The sequence below is a fragment of the Tinamus guttatus genome, unplaced genomic scaffold (genome assembly GCF_059628265.1).
Source record: "Tinamus guttatus ecotype Peru unplaced genomic scaffold, ASM5962826v1 Tinamus_guttatus_pri_ptg000455l, whole genome shotgun sequence".
Lineage (NCBI taxonomy): Eukaryota > Metazoa > Chordata > Aves > Tinamiformes > Tinamidae > Tinamus > Tinamus guttatus.
This window is the reverse complement of record NW_028288989.1, coordinates 242,465-259,383: the sequence shown is the minus strand read 5'-3', so window position 1 is coordinate 259,383 and position 16,919 is coordinate 242,465. Positions and strand designations below refer to the sequence as shown.

The following is a 16,919-nucleotide window of genomic DNA, read 5'->3' as shown; positions in this document are numbered from 1 at the left end:
CTCGCTGAATGGAGAGAGGGCTCTGGTCTGGGCAGCATGGTTGTCTGTCAGGAAGCGGAGGAGCAGCTTGCGCGCAGCTCTCGGTGCACCTCAGCACGTGATGTGTAGGCAGCCCCACGGGCGTCCCTCACCTGGTGCCCTGGGCCACCCCTCCGTGGCCCTGCAGCCGGGAGCCGTGCAGACACCCCGCAGGGCCCATGTGTGGATGCTGACACAGGCTTCCCCGCCCCCTTCCTTTCATAACTTGTGATCGCGGAGCCATGAAAGTATGCGAGTCCCTCCCCCGGCGCCGCGCGAGCTCCCCGGCCATATGATCTGGGCTCCATGTCAGTCCCGAGCAGGCAGCTCTGACCTCCCCACCGGCCGGCCCGCGAGCTGGACACAGCCACGGCGATGACCTTGACGAAAGAGAGTTTCTATGGGGCTCTTCTACCCCCTTCCGAGGTGGCCGAGGCCAATGTGGACATCCCCAGGGAGGAGGAGAAGGCTGCACCGCAGTCTGTGGCAAGGACTGGAATAGCGGAGCCAGGCAAGCAAGGGACTGGGAAGCTGGTCATGCACAGCATGGCCATGTTCGGCCGGGAGTTCTGCTACGCTGTGGAGGCCGCCTTCGTCACTCCAGTGCTGCTCACTGTAGGGCTGCCCAAGAACCTCTACAGCCTCGTGTGGCTCATCAGCCCTATCCTGGGCTTCGTGCTGCAACCCGTGGTAGGTTCAGCCAGTGATCACTGCACCTCTAGCTGGGGCAAGAGGCGACCTTACATTCTGGGTCTGGGCATCATTATGCTGGTAGGCATGGCTTTGTACCTCAATGGGGACGTGCTGATCTCAGGTGAGTGAGGGGCATGTGCTGTGCTGACAGAAAAAACGCGTTCTAGCCATTTGAACCAAAGATTCCTGTTAAAATTGGGCATTGCATTGAGCTGAAGAACAGTAAGAGCTTTAAATCAGCTGAGTGCCGATACTGCCCATTGACTGTTCCATGATTTATGCATGTGATCGCTGTGTGCTCTGTGCTGATGTGATTGCCCAGCAGTTCATAAAAGTCAAGCACTGCTTGGGCTCAGAAACGGTTTTAAGAACTGAAATGTGTCATATTAAAATTAGCAATGGATGTTGCTTGTATGGTGCAGTACACATCCAAACTGAATATATATTAATCGCTATTTAAGAATGTGTTGACATTTAAAATATATAATCACAATTATTGCAGCACCAACTCGACTCAGGAATGGGTTGTGTTTGTGAATAAGAGAAATCAGCAACTTCCTAGAAAGTGTTGCAGTAGGGATGTGCAAAATCAAATAGGAGTGAGGGCTCCACAGGCTGTTTTCGTTGCATTTCAGTTGCAACTTTCTCAAAGTCTTGATGGAAGGTTGTTGCCATTGTGATCTGACAGTGAGGGGAGCAGTGTGTCCTTATAGATTGATTTATCCTCTGTCCTGGGTATTTCTGATGTTGTATATGCCAGTATTTATGTGCCCAATAAGAGTTGTTTTAGTAGATTTGTGTTTATGTAAAACACTAGAAGGATGGGACAAAAACATAAAATAAAAAAAAGATACGAAACGTGACTGAGGCTACTAGAGCATGCAGTGCAAGTGTAAAGGAGGAAAAAAAAGTTAGTGATGCTTTTGATTGTGGAGTTTGCAGTATCCAGAGCCTGTGCCGACCCAAGGCAGTAAATCAGTGTAGCACAGCTCAGCCCTGCACTAGCTCAGTGGTGCTGCTGCCTGGGTGCCAGCTGGCACCGGTGGAAACAGCTCTTATGCCACTGCTCTCCCAGAGATAACTGAGAAATTATTATATTTCGATGTACCAGGAAAGAGGAAATACAGTTTTTTTGCAGAACATGTCACTATTGTGTACAGAAAAGTACTCATGAAGAGGGTGAAAGTTGTCAGCATGAGTTTTGTTTTGCTTTTTTCTTTTTGTAGCTTTCATTGCTGAGAGAGAAAAGCGGCAGACATGGGCAATAGTCACTACCATGCTTGGAGTAGTGCTTTTTGATTTTGCAGCTGACTTCATTGATGGCCCCATCAAAGCATATTTATTTGATGTCTGCTCTCATCAGGAAAAAGAGAAGGGTCTGCATTACCATGCCCTCCTTACAGGTACTCAGATCCCTTCTTTGCCTTCCTACCTCCAGAGGGAAGGGAGGGCAGTTGCATGGATTTTATTCTGACTGTGTTTCTAATCTTGAATGAACGGATCATCTGATCTTGAGCCACAGTCACGAGTCTTTTGTTGCTGGATTTTCACTACTCCAAAGAACAGCAACTTGTGATTGCTACAGGGCTTCTCCAGCAGAAGGCTAAATATTTACAGCAGCAGACCCAAGGTTAAATTATGAGCAATTAATTGATTTGGAAAGCAAAGTAGTGCTTATTCAGCTTGTACTGATTTTTCTTTAAGCTTTTAGTGAAGCAAAAATTAAGGAATGCAGCTTGCTTCCTTGCCATAGAGGTGAAAAATAAATATTTTGGCTCAGTATGCAACACAAGCAAGCTGTATGCAAAGCTATGTAGCTAGTTTTCCATTTGTCAGCAGTGTTTCGATACATGCTAGCCTCTTCTATAGAGATAGAAGCCCGGTGTGAAATTCAGAGTTTCATAACTTTCACAAAACAACATTGAGAAGCTCAGTCCAGGCTCTTGCTTCATTTGATTGCACTTGCCCATGTTTAAAAACGTTGCAGTTAACTTGGTCCAGCACCTTGGGTTCTCTATAGCAAGACCATCTACACCAAAATCCTTCCTGATGGTTAATTGCTCTATTTTTAAAATCCTCCAGGGATAGAGATTCTCTCATCTGCCTAAGGCAATCTATACCAGCGTTTCACTGGCTTTGTTAATAAGACTTTTTTTTCAGAAAGACGTATTGTAGGAACTGAGTTATTTTACCTCCCAGCTTAGTTCCTTCTTTTTACACTAAATATCTCCAAGATTTTGTTCTTAAGATTGTCTTCATCATTTTTAAGGTCCAAATGGTAAAACAGATATTTTGCGATTAAGGATTTATGATCACTGAGAAAAGCGGAAGAGATACTGCACATATCCAGTGTTCAACTCTCAGATTATGCATTCTAGCATCATGATTACTTTTTGTCAAAACAGTATATAAAGATGATCTGAAATATAAAACATTCACCACTGTGCAAAACGTTAGTGTTGTTTTAGTTCAAGAAACTGTTACCAGCTTTATTGCTTTTCATTAAAGCAAGTTAGGATCCAGTCTCTCCAAAACTTGGTGGAACAAGAAAGGATACAGTCCCTCTAAAATTCAGTGGGACACAGTGAAGAAAGGCCATAGTCAGACCTAAAAGGGAAAGAAATACAGAAATTCCAGAATTAAAGTACAATCACATGGTTATTAGGTCAAGCAATATAGGAGAATAATATTCTCATAGTAATATTCTCTCTTTACCTTTACTCTGACCTTTTGTTTTTCATTTCCTGAGATGACGAAAGCCAGTGAAAACAAACTCACATTTGTACGTGTTCTTTTTTTTTTTTTTCCTTTTTATAGAGGTGAAGTACTTGGTTTGTGATAATTACCAAAATATGTTATTTATTTTACTTCCCTTTTGAAGATTTCACATGGAGGCTGTGTTTCTGTTTGTATTCAGCTATTCAGTATAAAATACGTTTTACAAGGTTTAAGATACTGATAGTCCTGATGTAACAAAAAAATTATATTCAGTCTGTTTTGTAGTCTTTTATTTTCATGGTACACTAAAAACAAATTGCTGTAGAATTTTATTTTGTATTGGGCATTGTTTCAGAGAGAAGAAAGCCTCAGAGAAATGTTTCTGAATCGTGCTTAGAGAATATTTGCTAGAAAGGGATGGAGAACTGTGCTGCTATATGTTCAGCCATTTCATGGAGAGCTTTGTCCACCAAAGCTGGGGAGATTTTTCAGGATATGTTTGGCAACTGTTCACACATGTGATTAGCTCAGTGTTTTAATTTCTTGTGATTCTTCCCACATACACTGATACCTGAAGGGCATTATGTAGTGATGTCTAGAGAAGATTACATGTAGAACATATTCTATATTATTCATTTATTTTATAAATATTTTCTCTTTCCTGCTTTCCCCCTGCTGTAGGCTTGGGAGGAGCCCTAGGTTACTTGACAGGGGCTGTGGACTGGAGTAATACCATACTGGGACATCATTTGGTATCCGAGTTCCAGGTGATGTTCTTCTTTGCAGCCTTAGTTTTCCTGGTCTGCCTCGTTGTGCACTTGTGCAGTATCCCTGAAGTCCCCCTCAGATATGAAAGCGAAGAGACCAAGTTCTTGTTGGAAGTGGATGAACCCCATCAGTATAAATCCATAGAGGAAATCAAGAATGGTTACTTAAAATCAGCATGTTCTGAAATAAAGGCCACACCTAAACCAACGAAGTCCTCTGGTCCATCACATACAGATGTAAGTGCGGATTGATTTTGTGACCTTTATCCTTTCAGTCTTGGAGACCACCAGTTACCCTTTTTTAATTACCTATTACCCTTTTTAAAATACCTCTTGATGACTGTTTGAAATGCAGCCCTCAGAAAATCCTCTACCAGGATATAGAGCGAGCCTCTCTGGCCTGGTTTCTATTTCATTGTTTATACAGTAGTTTTAACAGAAGGGACAGAGATGGGCTGGTCTTGCCGGCTTTGGACATTTTGTGGGGATGAGGGAGAACCAGGCTGGAGTTTGTGCTCTGTACTGCCACAGAGCAGAAGCTCCTCATATCCTCCTCATCTGTTTTTCCTCCATAGAATATAGTTTGTCCTTTAATTTCTATAGAATTTGCAACATACTGAGGACAAGAACTAGATACCATTAATCTTTGATATAAATCCGTAGCTTCCACTGAAGTCAACAACACCTACATATGTAGTATATATGAAGTGTACCCTGCCCTGATAAATGCTCCAGTTACACTGCTGCTCTGCATTCCAGCAAGTATCTGTTGGCAATACCAGAAGAGTTAAACTCTTATTCAGTTTTACAACAACATTGCCTCCCTTCCAAGGTTTTTTTTTTTTTTTTTTTTTTTTTTTAAAGCAGCTATTGTAGCTGCATCTTTGGGAGAACTTCCAGGTGAGAGGGAGAAGTGAGCACTTGCACTGGCATTTTATTCATACTGATTTACTAATGCATCTCGTTTTCAAGAGATGATGCGTCGCCCTAAGGCAGTTAGGAAGAAGTGAATCGGCATGGAAAATATGTGGAGATCACACTTGTAGAATAGTGTTAGGAACAAACAATAGTTCTTACTGTTTTGTTGATGATTTGCAGTGCTAAGAATCCTGACAGCACTTTCATGGCATCCTAGGTAAGCAAAGGCTTGCTGGTTCCCATTATAACAATAAATAGCAAAAGAGCTTCCTCCTGTTCTAAATTCACTTTTGATTTCTTAGCATTATGTATAGCTATCCCTGAAATAAGTCTTGGGAAATCAATTTAAAAAACCCTGGGAATGTGCAGCGCTTGTCCCCTTTCCCCTCTTGGGCCAGGCCTTGCCAGCCCTGTTCACACTGAGCATCCTCATGATTACCAAAGGTGGTGAACGTCATAGCATGTCTGCCAGCATAGGCTCCAAGAGAAAGGAGGAGAGAACAAATGCAGGGAGAACAAGGGAAGCAAACTATGGAATGGGATAATCTGTTGCTTTGCAAAAGCTAATCCCACTGAATCGATGACACCTGACCCCCCATGTGGAGCTCTGCTGTCCGCTCTGTTCCCGCTTGTTCCGTTGCCCTCCTTTCCCAGGGGCTCACTGGACAGCCTGTCAGAGGCTCCGTGCTTTGATCCATCTAAGGTTTCTTTGATGTGTTTGGGCTTGTGTAAATTTTAGACACTCTGTCACTGCAGAAATGGTCTGTCTCATATAGCACATGTTTTCTGAGTTTATTCATTACTGTAATTGCTTCCTTGAAAAAAAATGGCTTGGTTTCCTGCTTTTCTGTGTCTCTTTTGCTGCAGGCATTAGGGTCCTATTTCTTTTGAATTAGGGCCTGTGCTCTTGCATGCTAATAGTCCCCATAGATATTTAATGACATTTGACTTGCTACACTAGGAATAAACATACAAAATGATTCTACTTGTGTTCTTTAATTTAGTGCCAAGTTACTCAGGACCCACTGCAATAATAATAATAATAATAATAGTAAAGTCATATTGATTCCCATGTGTCCCTTTGAAGTATCCTTAGGCCTTGAGTTACAGTAATGTTATAGAGAAAATGATTGGGTACTTTGGGCTATAGAAGGGAAAGTCACTTAAAAAGAAGCTTGAGTCAAACTTCATTTAAAAATACCAGTGTGAGGTCTATATGCATTAAACAGATATAGTTTTTCACTTTTGAAAACACCTGAATAGGCAATAACAATTTCTGGCTAGTTCTCAATTGGTCATTTGTAATTACAGTAGCGTCCTCTGTAGTTCCCTGACCCTTTGCTAATACTTTGATGGGAAAGGCTATTTGAAAGAATTATGAGGAAGAGATGAACAAATTATATATGTGGGATCATGCAATAGTAATTATCCTTGAAATAAGGAGTTAGTTAGGTTTGGCTAATGAATTGATCTTTTTTTTTGGTTGGTTGGATTTTATTTGTATTACTATAGTCTAGAATCATAGAATCATAGAATCATAGAATGCTTAGGGTTGGAAGGGACCTCTAGAGATCATCTAGTCCAACCCCCCTGCATACGCAGGGACACCTAAAGCACGTGGCACAGGACTGCATCCAAGCGGGTTTTGAAGATCTCCAGAGAAGGAGACTCCACAACCTCTCTGGGCAGCCTGTTCCAGTGCTCTGTCACCCTCACTGTTAAGAAATTTTTCCTTAAGTTCCTATGGAATTTTTGATGTTTCAGTTTCCGGCCATTTCCTCTAGTCCTATCAGTGGCCACCACTGAAAAGAGGCCAGCACCATCCTCTGCACTCCCTCCCTTGAGGTATTTATATACACTGATTAGATCCCCTCTCAGCCTTCTCTTCTCCAGGCTGAACAGGCCCAGCTCCCTCAGCCTCTCCTCATAGGGCAGATGTTCCAGGCCCCTGATCATCCTTGTAGCCCTGCGCTGGACTCTCTCCAGCAGCTCCACATCCCTCTTGTACTGTGGAGCCCAGAACTGGACACAATACTCCAGATGCGGCCTCACCAGGGCTGAGTAGAGGGGCAGGATCACCTCCCTCGACCTGCTGGAGACGCTCTTCTTAATGCAGCCCAGGATCCCATTGGCCTTCTTGGCCACGAGGGCACACTGCTGCCTCATGGTCAACTTGTCGTCCACCATGACACCCAGGTCTTTCTCCGCAGAGCTGCTCTCCACAAGCTCGGTCCCCAGCCTGTACTGGTGTCTGGGGTTATTCCTCCCCAGGTGCAGGACCTTGCACTTGGCCTTGTTGAACTGCATGAGGTTTTTCACCGCCCAGTTGTCCAGTCTGTCCAGGTCCCTCTGGATGGCAGCACAGCCCTCTGGGGTATCGGCTACTCCTCCCAGTTTGGTATCATCAGCAAACTTGCTGAGGGAGCACTCTGTGCCTTCATCCAGGTCATTGATGAATAAATTGAACAGGACTGGACCAAGGACTGACCCCTGGGGGACCCCACTAGCCACAGGCCTCCAACTAGACTCTGCACCGCTGATCACCACTCTCTGGGCCCTGCCATCCAGCCAGTTCCTAATCCATCTCACTGTCCACTCATCTATCCCACACTTCCGGAGCTTGCCCAGGAGGATGTTGTGAGGGACGGTGTCAAAAGCCTTGGTGAAGTCGAGATAGACGACATCCACCGCTCTCCCCTCGTCTATCCAGCCGGTCATTTCATCATAGAAGGCTATCAGGTTAGTCAGGCAAGATTTTCCCTTGGTGAATCCATGCTGACTACTCTTGAGCACCTTCTTGTCCTCCATGTGCCTGGAGACAACAGCCAGTATGAGCCGTTCCATCACTTTTCCGGGGACGGAGGTGAGGCTGACTGGCCTGTAGTTGCCTGGGTCCTCCTTCTTGCCTTTTTTGAAGACTGGCGTGACATTGGCCTTCTTCCAGTCTTCCGGCACCTTCCCCGTTCTCCAGGATCTTTCAAAGATGATGGAGAGCGGCTTAGCTATGGCATCTGCCAGCTCCCGCAGCACTCTGGGGTGCATCCCATCAGGGCCCATGGATTTGTGGGTATCGAGGTTCCTTAGGTGCTCTCTGACCCAATCTTCCTCTACCCAGGGCAAGTCTTCCTCTCCACCCGCTTCTTCTCTTGCCTCTAGGGCCTGGGGCTCTAAAGGGCTGCCCTTGGTAAACACCGAAGCAAAGAAGGCATTGAGCAACTCTGCTTTTTCTGTGTTATTTGTAACCAAGGTGCCCATCCCGTCCTCCAGCGGACCCACGTTCTCCCTGATCTTCCTTTTGCTGTTAATGTATTTGAAGAATTTTTTTTTGTTATTGTTATTTTTAACGTCCCTTGCCAGCTTGCCTTCCAGACGTGCCTTAGCTTTCCTTGTCGCATCTCTGCACTCCCTGACTACGTTCCTGTATTTCTCCCAGGGGGCCTGTCCTTTTTTCCACATTCTGTATACCGCTGCCTTCTGCTTGAGCATTGCCACAAGCTCCCGGCTCATCCACGCAGGTCGCCTGCCCCCTCTGCCTCCCTTCCTACACACAGGGATGCACTGTTGCTGGGCGTGGAGGAAGTGCCGCTTGAAAACTAACCAGCTCTCTTGGGCCCCCCTGCCTTCTAGAGCACTAGCCCATGGGATTCTACCGAGGAGGTCTCTGAAGAGGCTAAAGTTGGCCCTCCTGAAGTCCATCGTCGCAAGGCTACTTACAGCCCTGCCTCCTCCTCGTTGAATCCTGAACTCCACCAACTCATGGTCACTGCAGCCGAGGCTACCCCCCACCTTAACATCTCCTACTAGGCCCTCCCTATTTGATAGCACGAGGTCCAGTAGCCCACCTCTCCTCGTCGGCTCCTCCACAACCTGCGTCAAAAAGTTATCGTCGACGCTCTGCAGGAACCTCCAGGACTGCTTATGCCTGGCTGTGTTGTCCTCCCAGTTGATGTCGGGATAGTTGAAGTCCCCCATGAGAACCAGGGCCTGTGACCGTGAGGCCACAGGCTTTCTAATAGAAAGCTTACTTTATTTAAAATGAAGTTAAAAGTGACAGTGATGCCAAGACAAATTCCGAGGGATTTGGACAATATGCAGGTCAAGGTAAAAGTCAGCATCTTGAAATTTGACATTCCTATGAGGATTAGAAACCTCTCACTGCAGCAAAGTATTTCCCAACCTTTTCCATGGTGATTACTTGTATTGCAGCTAGCAGCATAACCTAGTTTAAAGGACAGCAGAACTGTGAAAAGTAGCTAAAACATCAAAGATAGGAAAAAAATCCTCAGCTTACACAAAATTTAAGATAAAATTCTGCTTTTCATAACTTTTATGGTTCTGCCACATCTAATGACCATACAACTCCCCTTACCATCTCTCCCAACATTGTTGCCTCTGACTAGAAAAAAATGGGAATGTTCCATCACTCACAGTAAAAACAGCATTTCTTTTCTTTTTTTTTTTTCTTAAAAAGCAAAGAATCATGCAGGATCTTTAAAGTAGCCAGAGCTGTGTGCTATAAATGTGTGGCAGCTAACCTACTGCTCATCATGCTCGACATACAAGTGATATGATGAATGTAACCAGAAAAGAAATAGGGAAAGAGTGTTTGGGTCCAAGGCTGAGACTGAGGAAGAGGGAGATAAGGTGGGGTATTGATGATGCTAAGAAATTGTATTGTTCCAAAAGTAAAACTCTGTTTAAGATTAGCTGCAATGTTCTGGGTTTGAACTGAGCCCTTTCTCCCATGGGATGAGGTGCTGGGGTGCCGGGGCTCACGTTCTGCACACAGGATTTGGGTGGTGCTGTGTCTCCTATGCAGTATCACTCTCTCCTGGCTTGCTGGGGAGTAGATAGTACATAAAAGATCTCACGGTGATGATGCACCAGAAGAGGTGAAGTTTTCTAGGGAGCTTAACACACAAAGGGGAATGAGAGTGAGGTCTCAGAATCAGACACATTCTTAACTCTTACGAAATATTTTGTTTTCCACTTTTTTTTTCCTATGGTAGCTTTCAATTGTCAATGGAAAGCTGATTGCCTTGATAAAGATTTTTTATTTTCGAAACTCCAATTTTCCACTGAGGATCTGTTTTGACAGAAAATTTTCTCTTGGTTCTACAAATAATTAATAACCCCACTGATGGCTTGTAACAGCAGGAAATGTTTTTATCATTAGCGATGTACCCCAGCTCTCCCAGTGTCTCTGTTAATCTTTCAGATGACTTTATTAGGCATTAGCTCTGACAAACAGAAAAGATATTGAAGGACTTTCAGTACCCAAGCAACCCATTCTAGCAAAAACAAATAGAAAACTTAGGAAGTTTGGCATTAAAACTATGATGAGACCTTCTCCATTTGCCGTCAGCTATTTTATTAGCCATCAGGGCAGTAATACAGTATTATTGTTAAACAGTTTATTGTTAACTACTGTTAAATATTTGTGTTTAGACTCAGCCACGGATGACCCTTAAATCGCTCCTGAAGACGCTTATAAGCATGCCATCCCACTATCGCTACCTGTGCGTGAGCCATCTCTTCGGATGGATGGCTTTCCTGTCCAACATGCTCTTCTTCACAGATTTCATGGGACAGGTAAAAACATAGGGCACTTTTGCTTTTATTTACTTGTAGCATTTCATCCTCCACAGAAAAAAAGTGAGCATGTATTATAAACTTGAAGAAATGACAGTGATTTCGGAGCGAGTTATATGTGGAGTGCCCAAACAAGAGTTTTGTGAAATAGCTCATTCCTTTCAGGCCCCGTCGCAAACTGGGCTCTGTTGGGTGTCAGGCTTTCTGCATTTGTAAGGGTTTTGGGCCGTTTCGCCGTTCAGAGAGAAGCTCTTGGGATGACTGTCAGAGTTTTTGTGATGGTACCAGATCCTTCTGTGGTCCAGGGTGCCAGGAAATTTTGCTTTTTTATTGGGATATGCTCTGTCAAACAAGCCAGCAAAAATGTGCCAGTACCTGCTTCAAACATTCACCACGTCACAGTGCTCAGCTCATTTGGCCTCCTGAAACACTGAACAGTTTATACGTAGTATGTGGGACTGCATTCCCAGAAACACAGAGACAGTGGGGGACGGGTGCCGGCTTTGCCATGTTTTGTTTAAATCCAAGTTATTGGGCAGGCTCAGGGTGCTGTGTTGTGGCCCCACGTGGGCTGGAGCCTGTGGTGCCTGCCCTGTCTGCGGGCTGCAGATAGGCCTGGCCAGCCGCCGTGTAGGTGATCCGGGCTATTCCTGCACTTAGCTCTAGCAGGCAGTCAGCCCATAGGCGTTTGCTGCTGTTGCAAATGACTGCTTCTTGCCAGGACTGTAAAATAGGCTAAGAAATGACACTGGGTATTATTTTTTTTGCCAATAGATTTGTGAATATGAATCAGCAAAGCAGCCTCTCTTCTGTTATAACAAAATGTAAATTAATTAATTAAAAAAGGAGGCGGGGGAGGGAGGTTGATCTGCTGGCAAGCAGCTCCATGGAGAGGGATTTGGGAGTCCTGGTTGACAAGTTGACCATGAGGCAGCAGTGTGTCCTTGTGGCCAAGAAGGCCAATGGGATCCTGGCCTGCATCAGGAGGAGCGGTGCCAGCAGGTCGAGGGAGGGGATCCTGCCGTTCTCCTCAGCTCTGGTGAGGCCGCACCTGGAGCACTGGGTGAAGTTCTGGGCTCCCCAGTACAAGAAGAACATTGAGCTTCTAGAGAGGGCCCAGCGGAGAGCCACGAAGATGATTAAGGGACTCAAATGTCTATCGTATGAGGAAAGACAAAGCGAGCTGGGCCTGTTTAGCCTAGAGAAAACTGAGAGGAGATTTGATCAACATGTTCAAGTACCTGAGGGGAGCATGTAGGGAGGATGTCACCAAACTCTTCTCGGGGGGTGGCCCGTGATAGGACAAGGGGTAATGGGTTCAGACTAAAACACAGGAAGTTCCACCTCCATATGAGGAAGAACTTCTTTACTGTGAGGGTGACAGAGTCCTGGAACAGGCTGCCTAAAGAGGCTCCCTTCCTCCCTTCCCCAGTCCTGTCACTGCCACTTCCTGCTTTTATGTGGTTTCCAGCCAGTATCCAGTATTTACTTGCCCCCCCACACACACTTTTTTTTTTCTCTCTAGGTAAGAGAGAGTTTTTGTTTCTGGAACAGAAATTTTTAAGAAAAATTTAAAGAAAAATTTACTTTAAACTTTACAACAACTTTCAAAAAAACAACTTTAAAGAAAAAAAAGCTTGTTTTCCTGCAAAAGGAACTGAGTAAGAGACTAATTCTCAGAGTGCCTGGGTGGAAAAACAAGTGTGTGGGAGTAAGCCTGAAAGAAAGAAACAAAACATGAACAAAATAAATCAATTTCAGAATAAAAAAAGAAAGAAAGAAAAGAAAAGGAGAGAGAATCTAAGACAAGGAGGTAGGAGTGGAGCCAGGAGGATGGCCCAAGGATGAGACCCTGTGTTGGGGTGCCATGTAGCTCTAGTATGGAGATACTACACATGTGCAGCACATACCTGCCCTCTGTGATCTCTGTGGTCTCTCTCAGATTGTGTACGAGGGCAGTCCCTACGCGCCTCGCAACTCTACCCTTTACCTTGCCTATGAACGAGGAGTGGAAGTTGGATGCTGGGGGCTGTGCATTAATGCGTTTTTTTCATCAGTCTATTCTTGTAAGTACTCAAGAATCCATTCTGGCATTTTTTCACATTAAAACTTGAATGTTGTGTTCATATTATTGGTACAAAGCTTGTCTTGTAACGACTCCTGACCAGACCTCATGATGTGGGTCATTCTGGGAGAAAGGCATTGCTCTATATGGGGCCTGACTGAGCATTGAAAGTCATCCTAAACTTAAATACTCAAGTAAAAAGGATGCGGTGAGCATATTCTAAGATGCTGTTTGTATATCAGTCATGTAACTGAGTCCTCAGAAGATCTCTGTAATGCTTTCACCTATCTGCCTTTTTCCCTTACAGAATAACATTTTCACAATGCAGTAGAATATCTTGCCAAAAACATGAACTTTACTATGTAGAGTCGTGTGTCAACATGCCAGTCCAGTTCCCCAACTAGATTTTAACATACTTCTTATCCTGGATTAAAAAAGTTGTTTGCTACCCCAAAAATTAAATTAGTAACATTCTGGGGTATAAAGTTAGTATCTAAAAGAGACTTGATGGAAATATTTTCTCCTTTGGATCTTAAATGTAGATATTTGTGTATCAGCCCCCTCAGCTCAGTGAGGCGATATTGCCAAAAGTTTGTATTATAAGCAAACAGTCAGGGTGCCAGCAAGGGCAGTTCTTACATGATACCTGGTAACTAGTTCTTCTCTGGATTTGCTTAACTCACAATAAGAATATTCCCAGAGAGAGGAATGTCAGGAAAAAGAATATCTGCTGCAAGTATATCCTCACAATAACTTGAAGCAACTTCCAAAAGCCTTAAGATTTTTCTCTTCATTATGTCTTATGAGAGGAAGCTTTTTAACTTCCCATCACTGTTTTCCATTTTGCAGACCTGCAAAAAGCCCTTCTGCCATATATAGGATTAAAAGGACTTTATTTCATTGGATATCTACTTTTTGGATTAGGTACTGGCTTAATTGGCCTGTTTCCCAATGTCTATTCCACCCTGGCTCTATGCTCCCTCTTTGGTGTTATGTCCAGCACACTGTATACGGTGCCATTCCACCTCATTGCAGAGTATCATCGGGAAGAAGAGGTAAGTTCAAGGCCTAAGGAAGGGTAAATTCGTATCTGGCGAAGTTTGTTCAGTCTGTTTGTGGGGGAAAAAAAAAAAGGATGGAGCTGGAGGAAAGATTTTAGTAATTGTTTCAAACTATTTATGGTGATATAAATGCTATACGAAGAAAAATTCCGACGGAGACCACTTCAGGACTCTAACTATATTAACATATTAAGATGGGTTGTAGCTCTATAGAACTTTTTTTGATAAGAACCTTTCCAAATTCTCCGAATTCAGTCATGCGTTACAACAAACTATTATTTATCATCACAACTGAAACAAAGGTGATTCCAGTAAGTGTTCAGGCAGTGCACAGACAACAGGGCTTCAGATGGGGCTGTAAGTGCTGCCATCCTGGAAATGAAATCAAAAACGTTGGTTTGTAGACAGCTGTGTGAGTACATCTTTGTTTCTAAAAGCAAAAAGATTGACTGGGCTCAAATTGAGGAACTCTGCCAAATGTGATTTCAGTGAGGCTTAACCTGTTCATATTAGTGTAGACTTGACTTTGGAGTCAAGATAGAACTTTTGAGGACAAGATAGAAAAAAGAGGATCATAATCATGCCTTCATCTGCACATTCATCTGCACATTCATGTGCCTGTGCTCAGAATTACTGGCACATAGGGACACTGGGAAGAGACCAGCAAAATAGTTATAATTAAAACAAAAATGCTACTTTTAAACTTTGAAACACCTCAGATGAAGTGACATTATTGACCGTATTGTTCCCCCCACAAAAAGTAGACAAAGGGGGTAGAATGCATACTCCACCAGTATGCATTCTACCAAAACCATGTGCTGGGTTTTAAAGTATTAGCCTCTCAATTCCTTTGTATGCTGCTCTTCCCTAGGATCCAAATTCAGTTTTGTGTACTGGATTTGGAAGGGACTGACTGTTTTCTCCAGTACTTCTGACCTTTGTGCGTTAGCATCTCAAATGCAATGTAACAAGGTCATGGGAAAAGCAAAAAGCATCCTAACAACTGAGAGCATTCAGCTACCAGGAGACAGCTGCTCATCTATCATACAGCACAGAAGGTCTATTACAACACATGCAATAGCCTATGCAACAAGAACTATAAATATGTAAACTATCAAATAATTTCACAACAAAATCAGAATAATTCTTTCTTGGAAGAGTTACTTATGTATAATAAATAAAGCCTGTTGCTCTGCTATGATATCCCTGGAATATCATTAGTTGATAATGGATTTCTGTGATGTAGAATCCTAGTCTGGGAATTGCTTTCAAATCATTTTTTCAGCAATGAAAGCATTATGTTAAGATGTTAGTAATGAACTGATTTTTGAGCTTTGAAGCATAACTTCAGAGCATAGTGCTCAATGAAAAGCAGGTCAGGTCTGTATGTGGGGGATGTGTGTGCACAACACTTCTTACCCTGCCATCCCCTGGGGCTTTCCTTTAAGCACATGACAGTTGGAGCTAACGTATCCTTGACAGGGTATTCTGTGCTGTGAAAAACTCTCCTTGTGTCAGAGCTCAAATAGACCCAAATGTCAAGGAAAAACCTATTTCTTACCATGTTTCTTTTCTTCCCCCCGAGAGAAAGGATGGAGAGAAGCAAGGTGGGTGGGAGAAGTGGGACAAAAATGGGACAAATTTGAGGGAAGCCTGGAAAGCTCACTGTTGCTTGTACAAGCTTTAAATGTCACCTCAGGGACTGGCAGAAAAACAAAGATGGGAAATAGAGACCTGTTGTCCTTGCCTTGCTGTGCCTGGGCCTCATGACAGGGGCTGCCCTTAGGCATCGTCTGAGAGCTGCCAGTCACCAGCATTCATGTCAGACTGCAGTTTGATTTGTGCTCATTTGCAGAACCTGAAGCTGCAGGACGGAGAGCAACCCGGCACACACGGGCGCGGGAAGGGCATTGACTGCGCTGCCCTCACCTGCATGGTGCAGCTGGCCCAGATCATTCTCGGCGTGGGCCTCGGCCTCCTGGTTAGTGTTGCCGGCAGCGCGGTCACGGTGATTTCGGCATCCACCGTGGCGCTGATCGGCTGCTGCTTCGTTGCCTTTTGTGTTCGATATGTGGGGTAAGCCACAGGGGAGCATTTTCTGTCTGGTTCAGGAGCACTGGTGCTGGTGCCATGCTGAGGTTGCTGGCACATCCTCTTCTTTTACCTCCTTGGAATGGTTGCAATTCCAGAGCGTTTCTTGTCCACAAAGTGGAGACTCTTATTAAAGCTGTCAGCCTAATGCATCAAATGGAAAGTTTCTCTATTTTGCCTACTTTATTACCTCCTTCATACTAAGAAGGTGCTATTGCACATTATGGCTTGTATGCCCGTGGTGTCCTGATACCCTGCATGAGTAGTCATTGAGATATTTCTCATTGGCAATTTGAGGAAGTTAATAAATGAAGTAATAAATTGAAGAAGTAATAAAAATGGACAGAGCAAGGATGAAAGCTGTTGCTTATATTATTTTTAAAAATATTTTAAAAGACTGGACCATTCCCTGTAGAAAACAAAAATTGCAAGAGGATTAAACAAGTGTCAAAGTCTGTAGTGCTGTGAGGTTGTGATTAGCAGGTTTGTTAAATGGGATCAGTTACCTCCCAGCTGCCATCAGAAGCAAATTTGGGTATGACTGGATTCTAAAAAGATTGAAGTCTACTGCTTCAAAGCATAACCCATTACAGTAAAGTAATTCTTTTACAGTGCATTCTGATGCTTATGTATAAATCAAATGAAAATACTTGTCAAGATTGTCATAAAAGTCTGTCCAAAGTCACTCTGCAAATCACTGTTCAGGCACCTAAACAATCAGGCTACAGGAAGCAGCTACAATTTCTTCATTCTTAAAAAGTCTGGCCATTTGACCTCAATATTTCAGTTAGAAGAATAATCTAGGTCAAAATAAAACCTTTATGAATGTTTGTAAGTCACTCAAATCTTCACACTGGATATCACAGTATATACCTTAATTAATGTACTTTCTCTGTTTTCTCTGTATTCCTGCATGTGTCTTGCTTTGAGTGAAATGTTTTTGCTCTCTACAGAATATTGTAATTAATTCAGTTCTGAAAAGCATTGTCATGAATT

General features: G+C 43.7%; 1 protein-coding gene across 2 annotated transcripts; it reads left to right on the top strand.

Moving 5' to 3' along the window:
* Nucleotides 1–393: 393 nt before the first annotated feature.
* On the top strand, nt 394–15,912 carry SLC45A2 (solute carrier family 45 member 2). 2 transcript variants are annotated; one of them, XM_088532094.1, is made up of 7 exons: nt 394–832; nt 1,938–2,114; nt 4,111–4,196; nt 10,563–10,706; nt 12,649–12,772; nt 13,621–13,826; nt 15,688–15,912. In XM_088532094.1, the coding sequence occupies exons 1-7, from the start codon at nt 394–396 to the stop codon at nt 15,910–15,912; spliced, it is 1,401 nt and encodes a 466-aa protein (XP_088388220.1). The 2 variants fall into 2 exon arrangements, with proteins under 2 accessions (XP_088388220.1, XP_088388219.1); XM_088532093.1 differs by having other exon boundaries at nt 4,111–4,433.
* Nucleotides 15,913–16,919: the final 1,007 nt, after the last annotated feature.

Bases quoted from the DNA above. Each gene is read 5' to 3' on its own strand.
- SLC45A2 (XM_088532093.1), top strand. From the start codon at position 394: ATGACCTTGACGAAAGAGAGTTTCTATGGGGCTCTTCTACCCCCTTCC. The intron at 10,707-12,648 runs GTAAAAACATAG...GGTCTCTCTCAG, and splicing joins TCACAGATTTCATGGGACAG to ATTGTGTACGAGGGCAGTCC. The intron at 13,827-15,687 runs GTAAGTTCAAGG...GCTCATTTGCAG, and splicing joins AGTATCATCGGGAAGAAGAG to AACCTGAAGCTGCAGGACGG.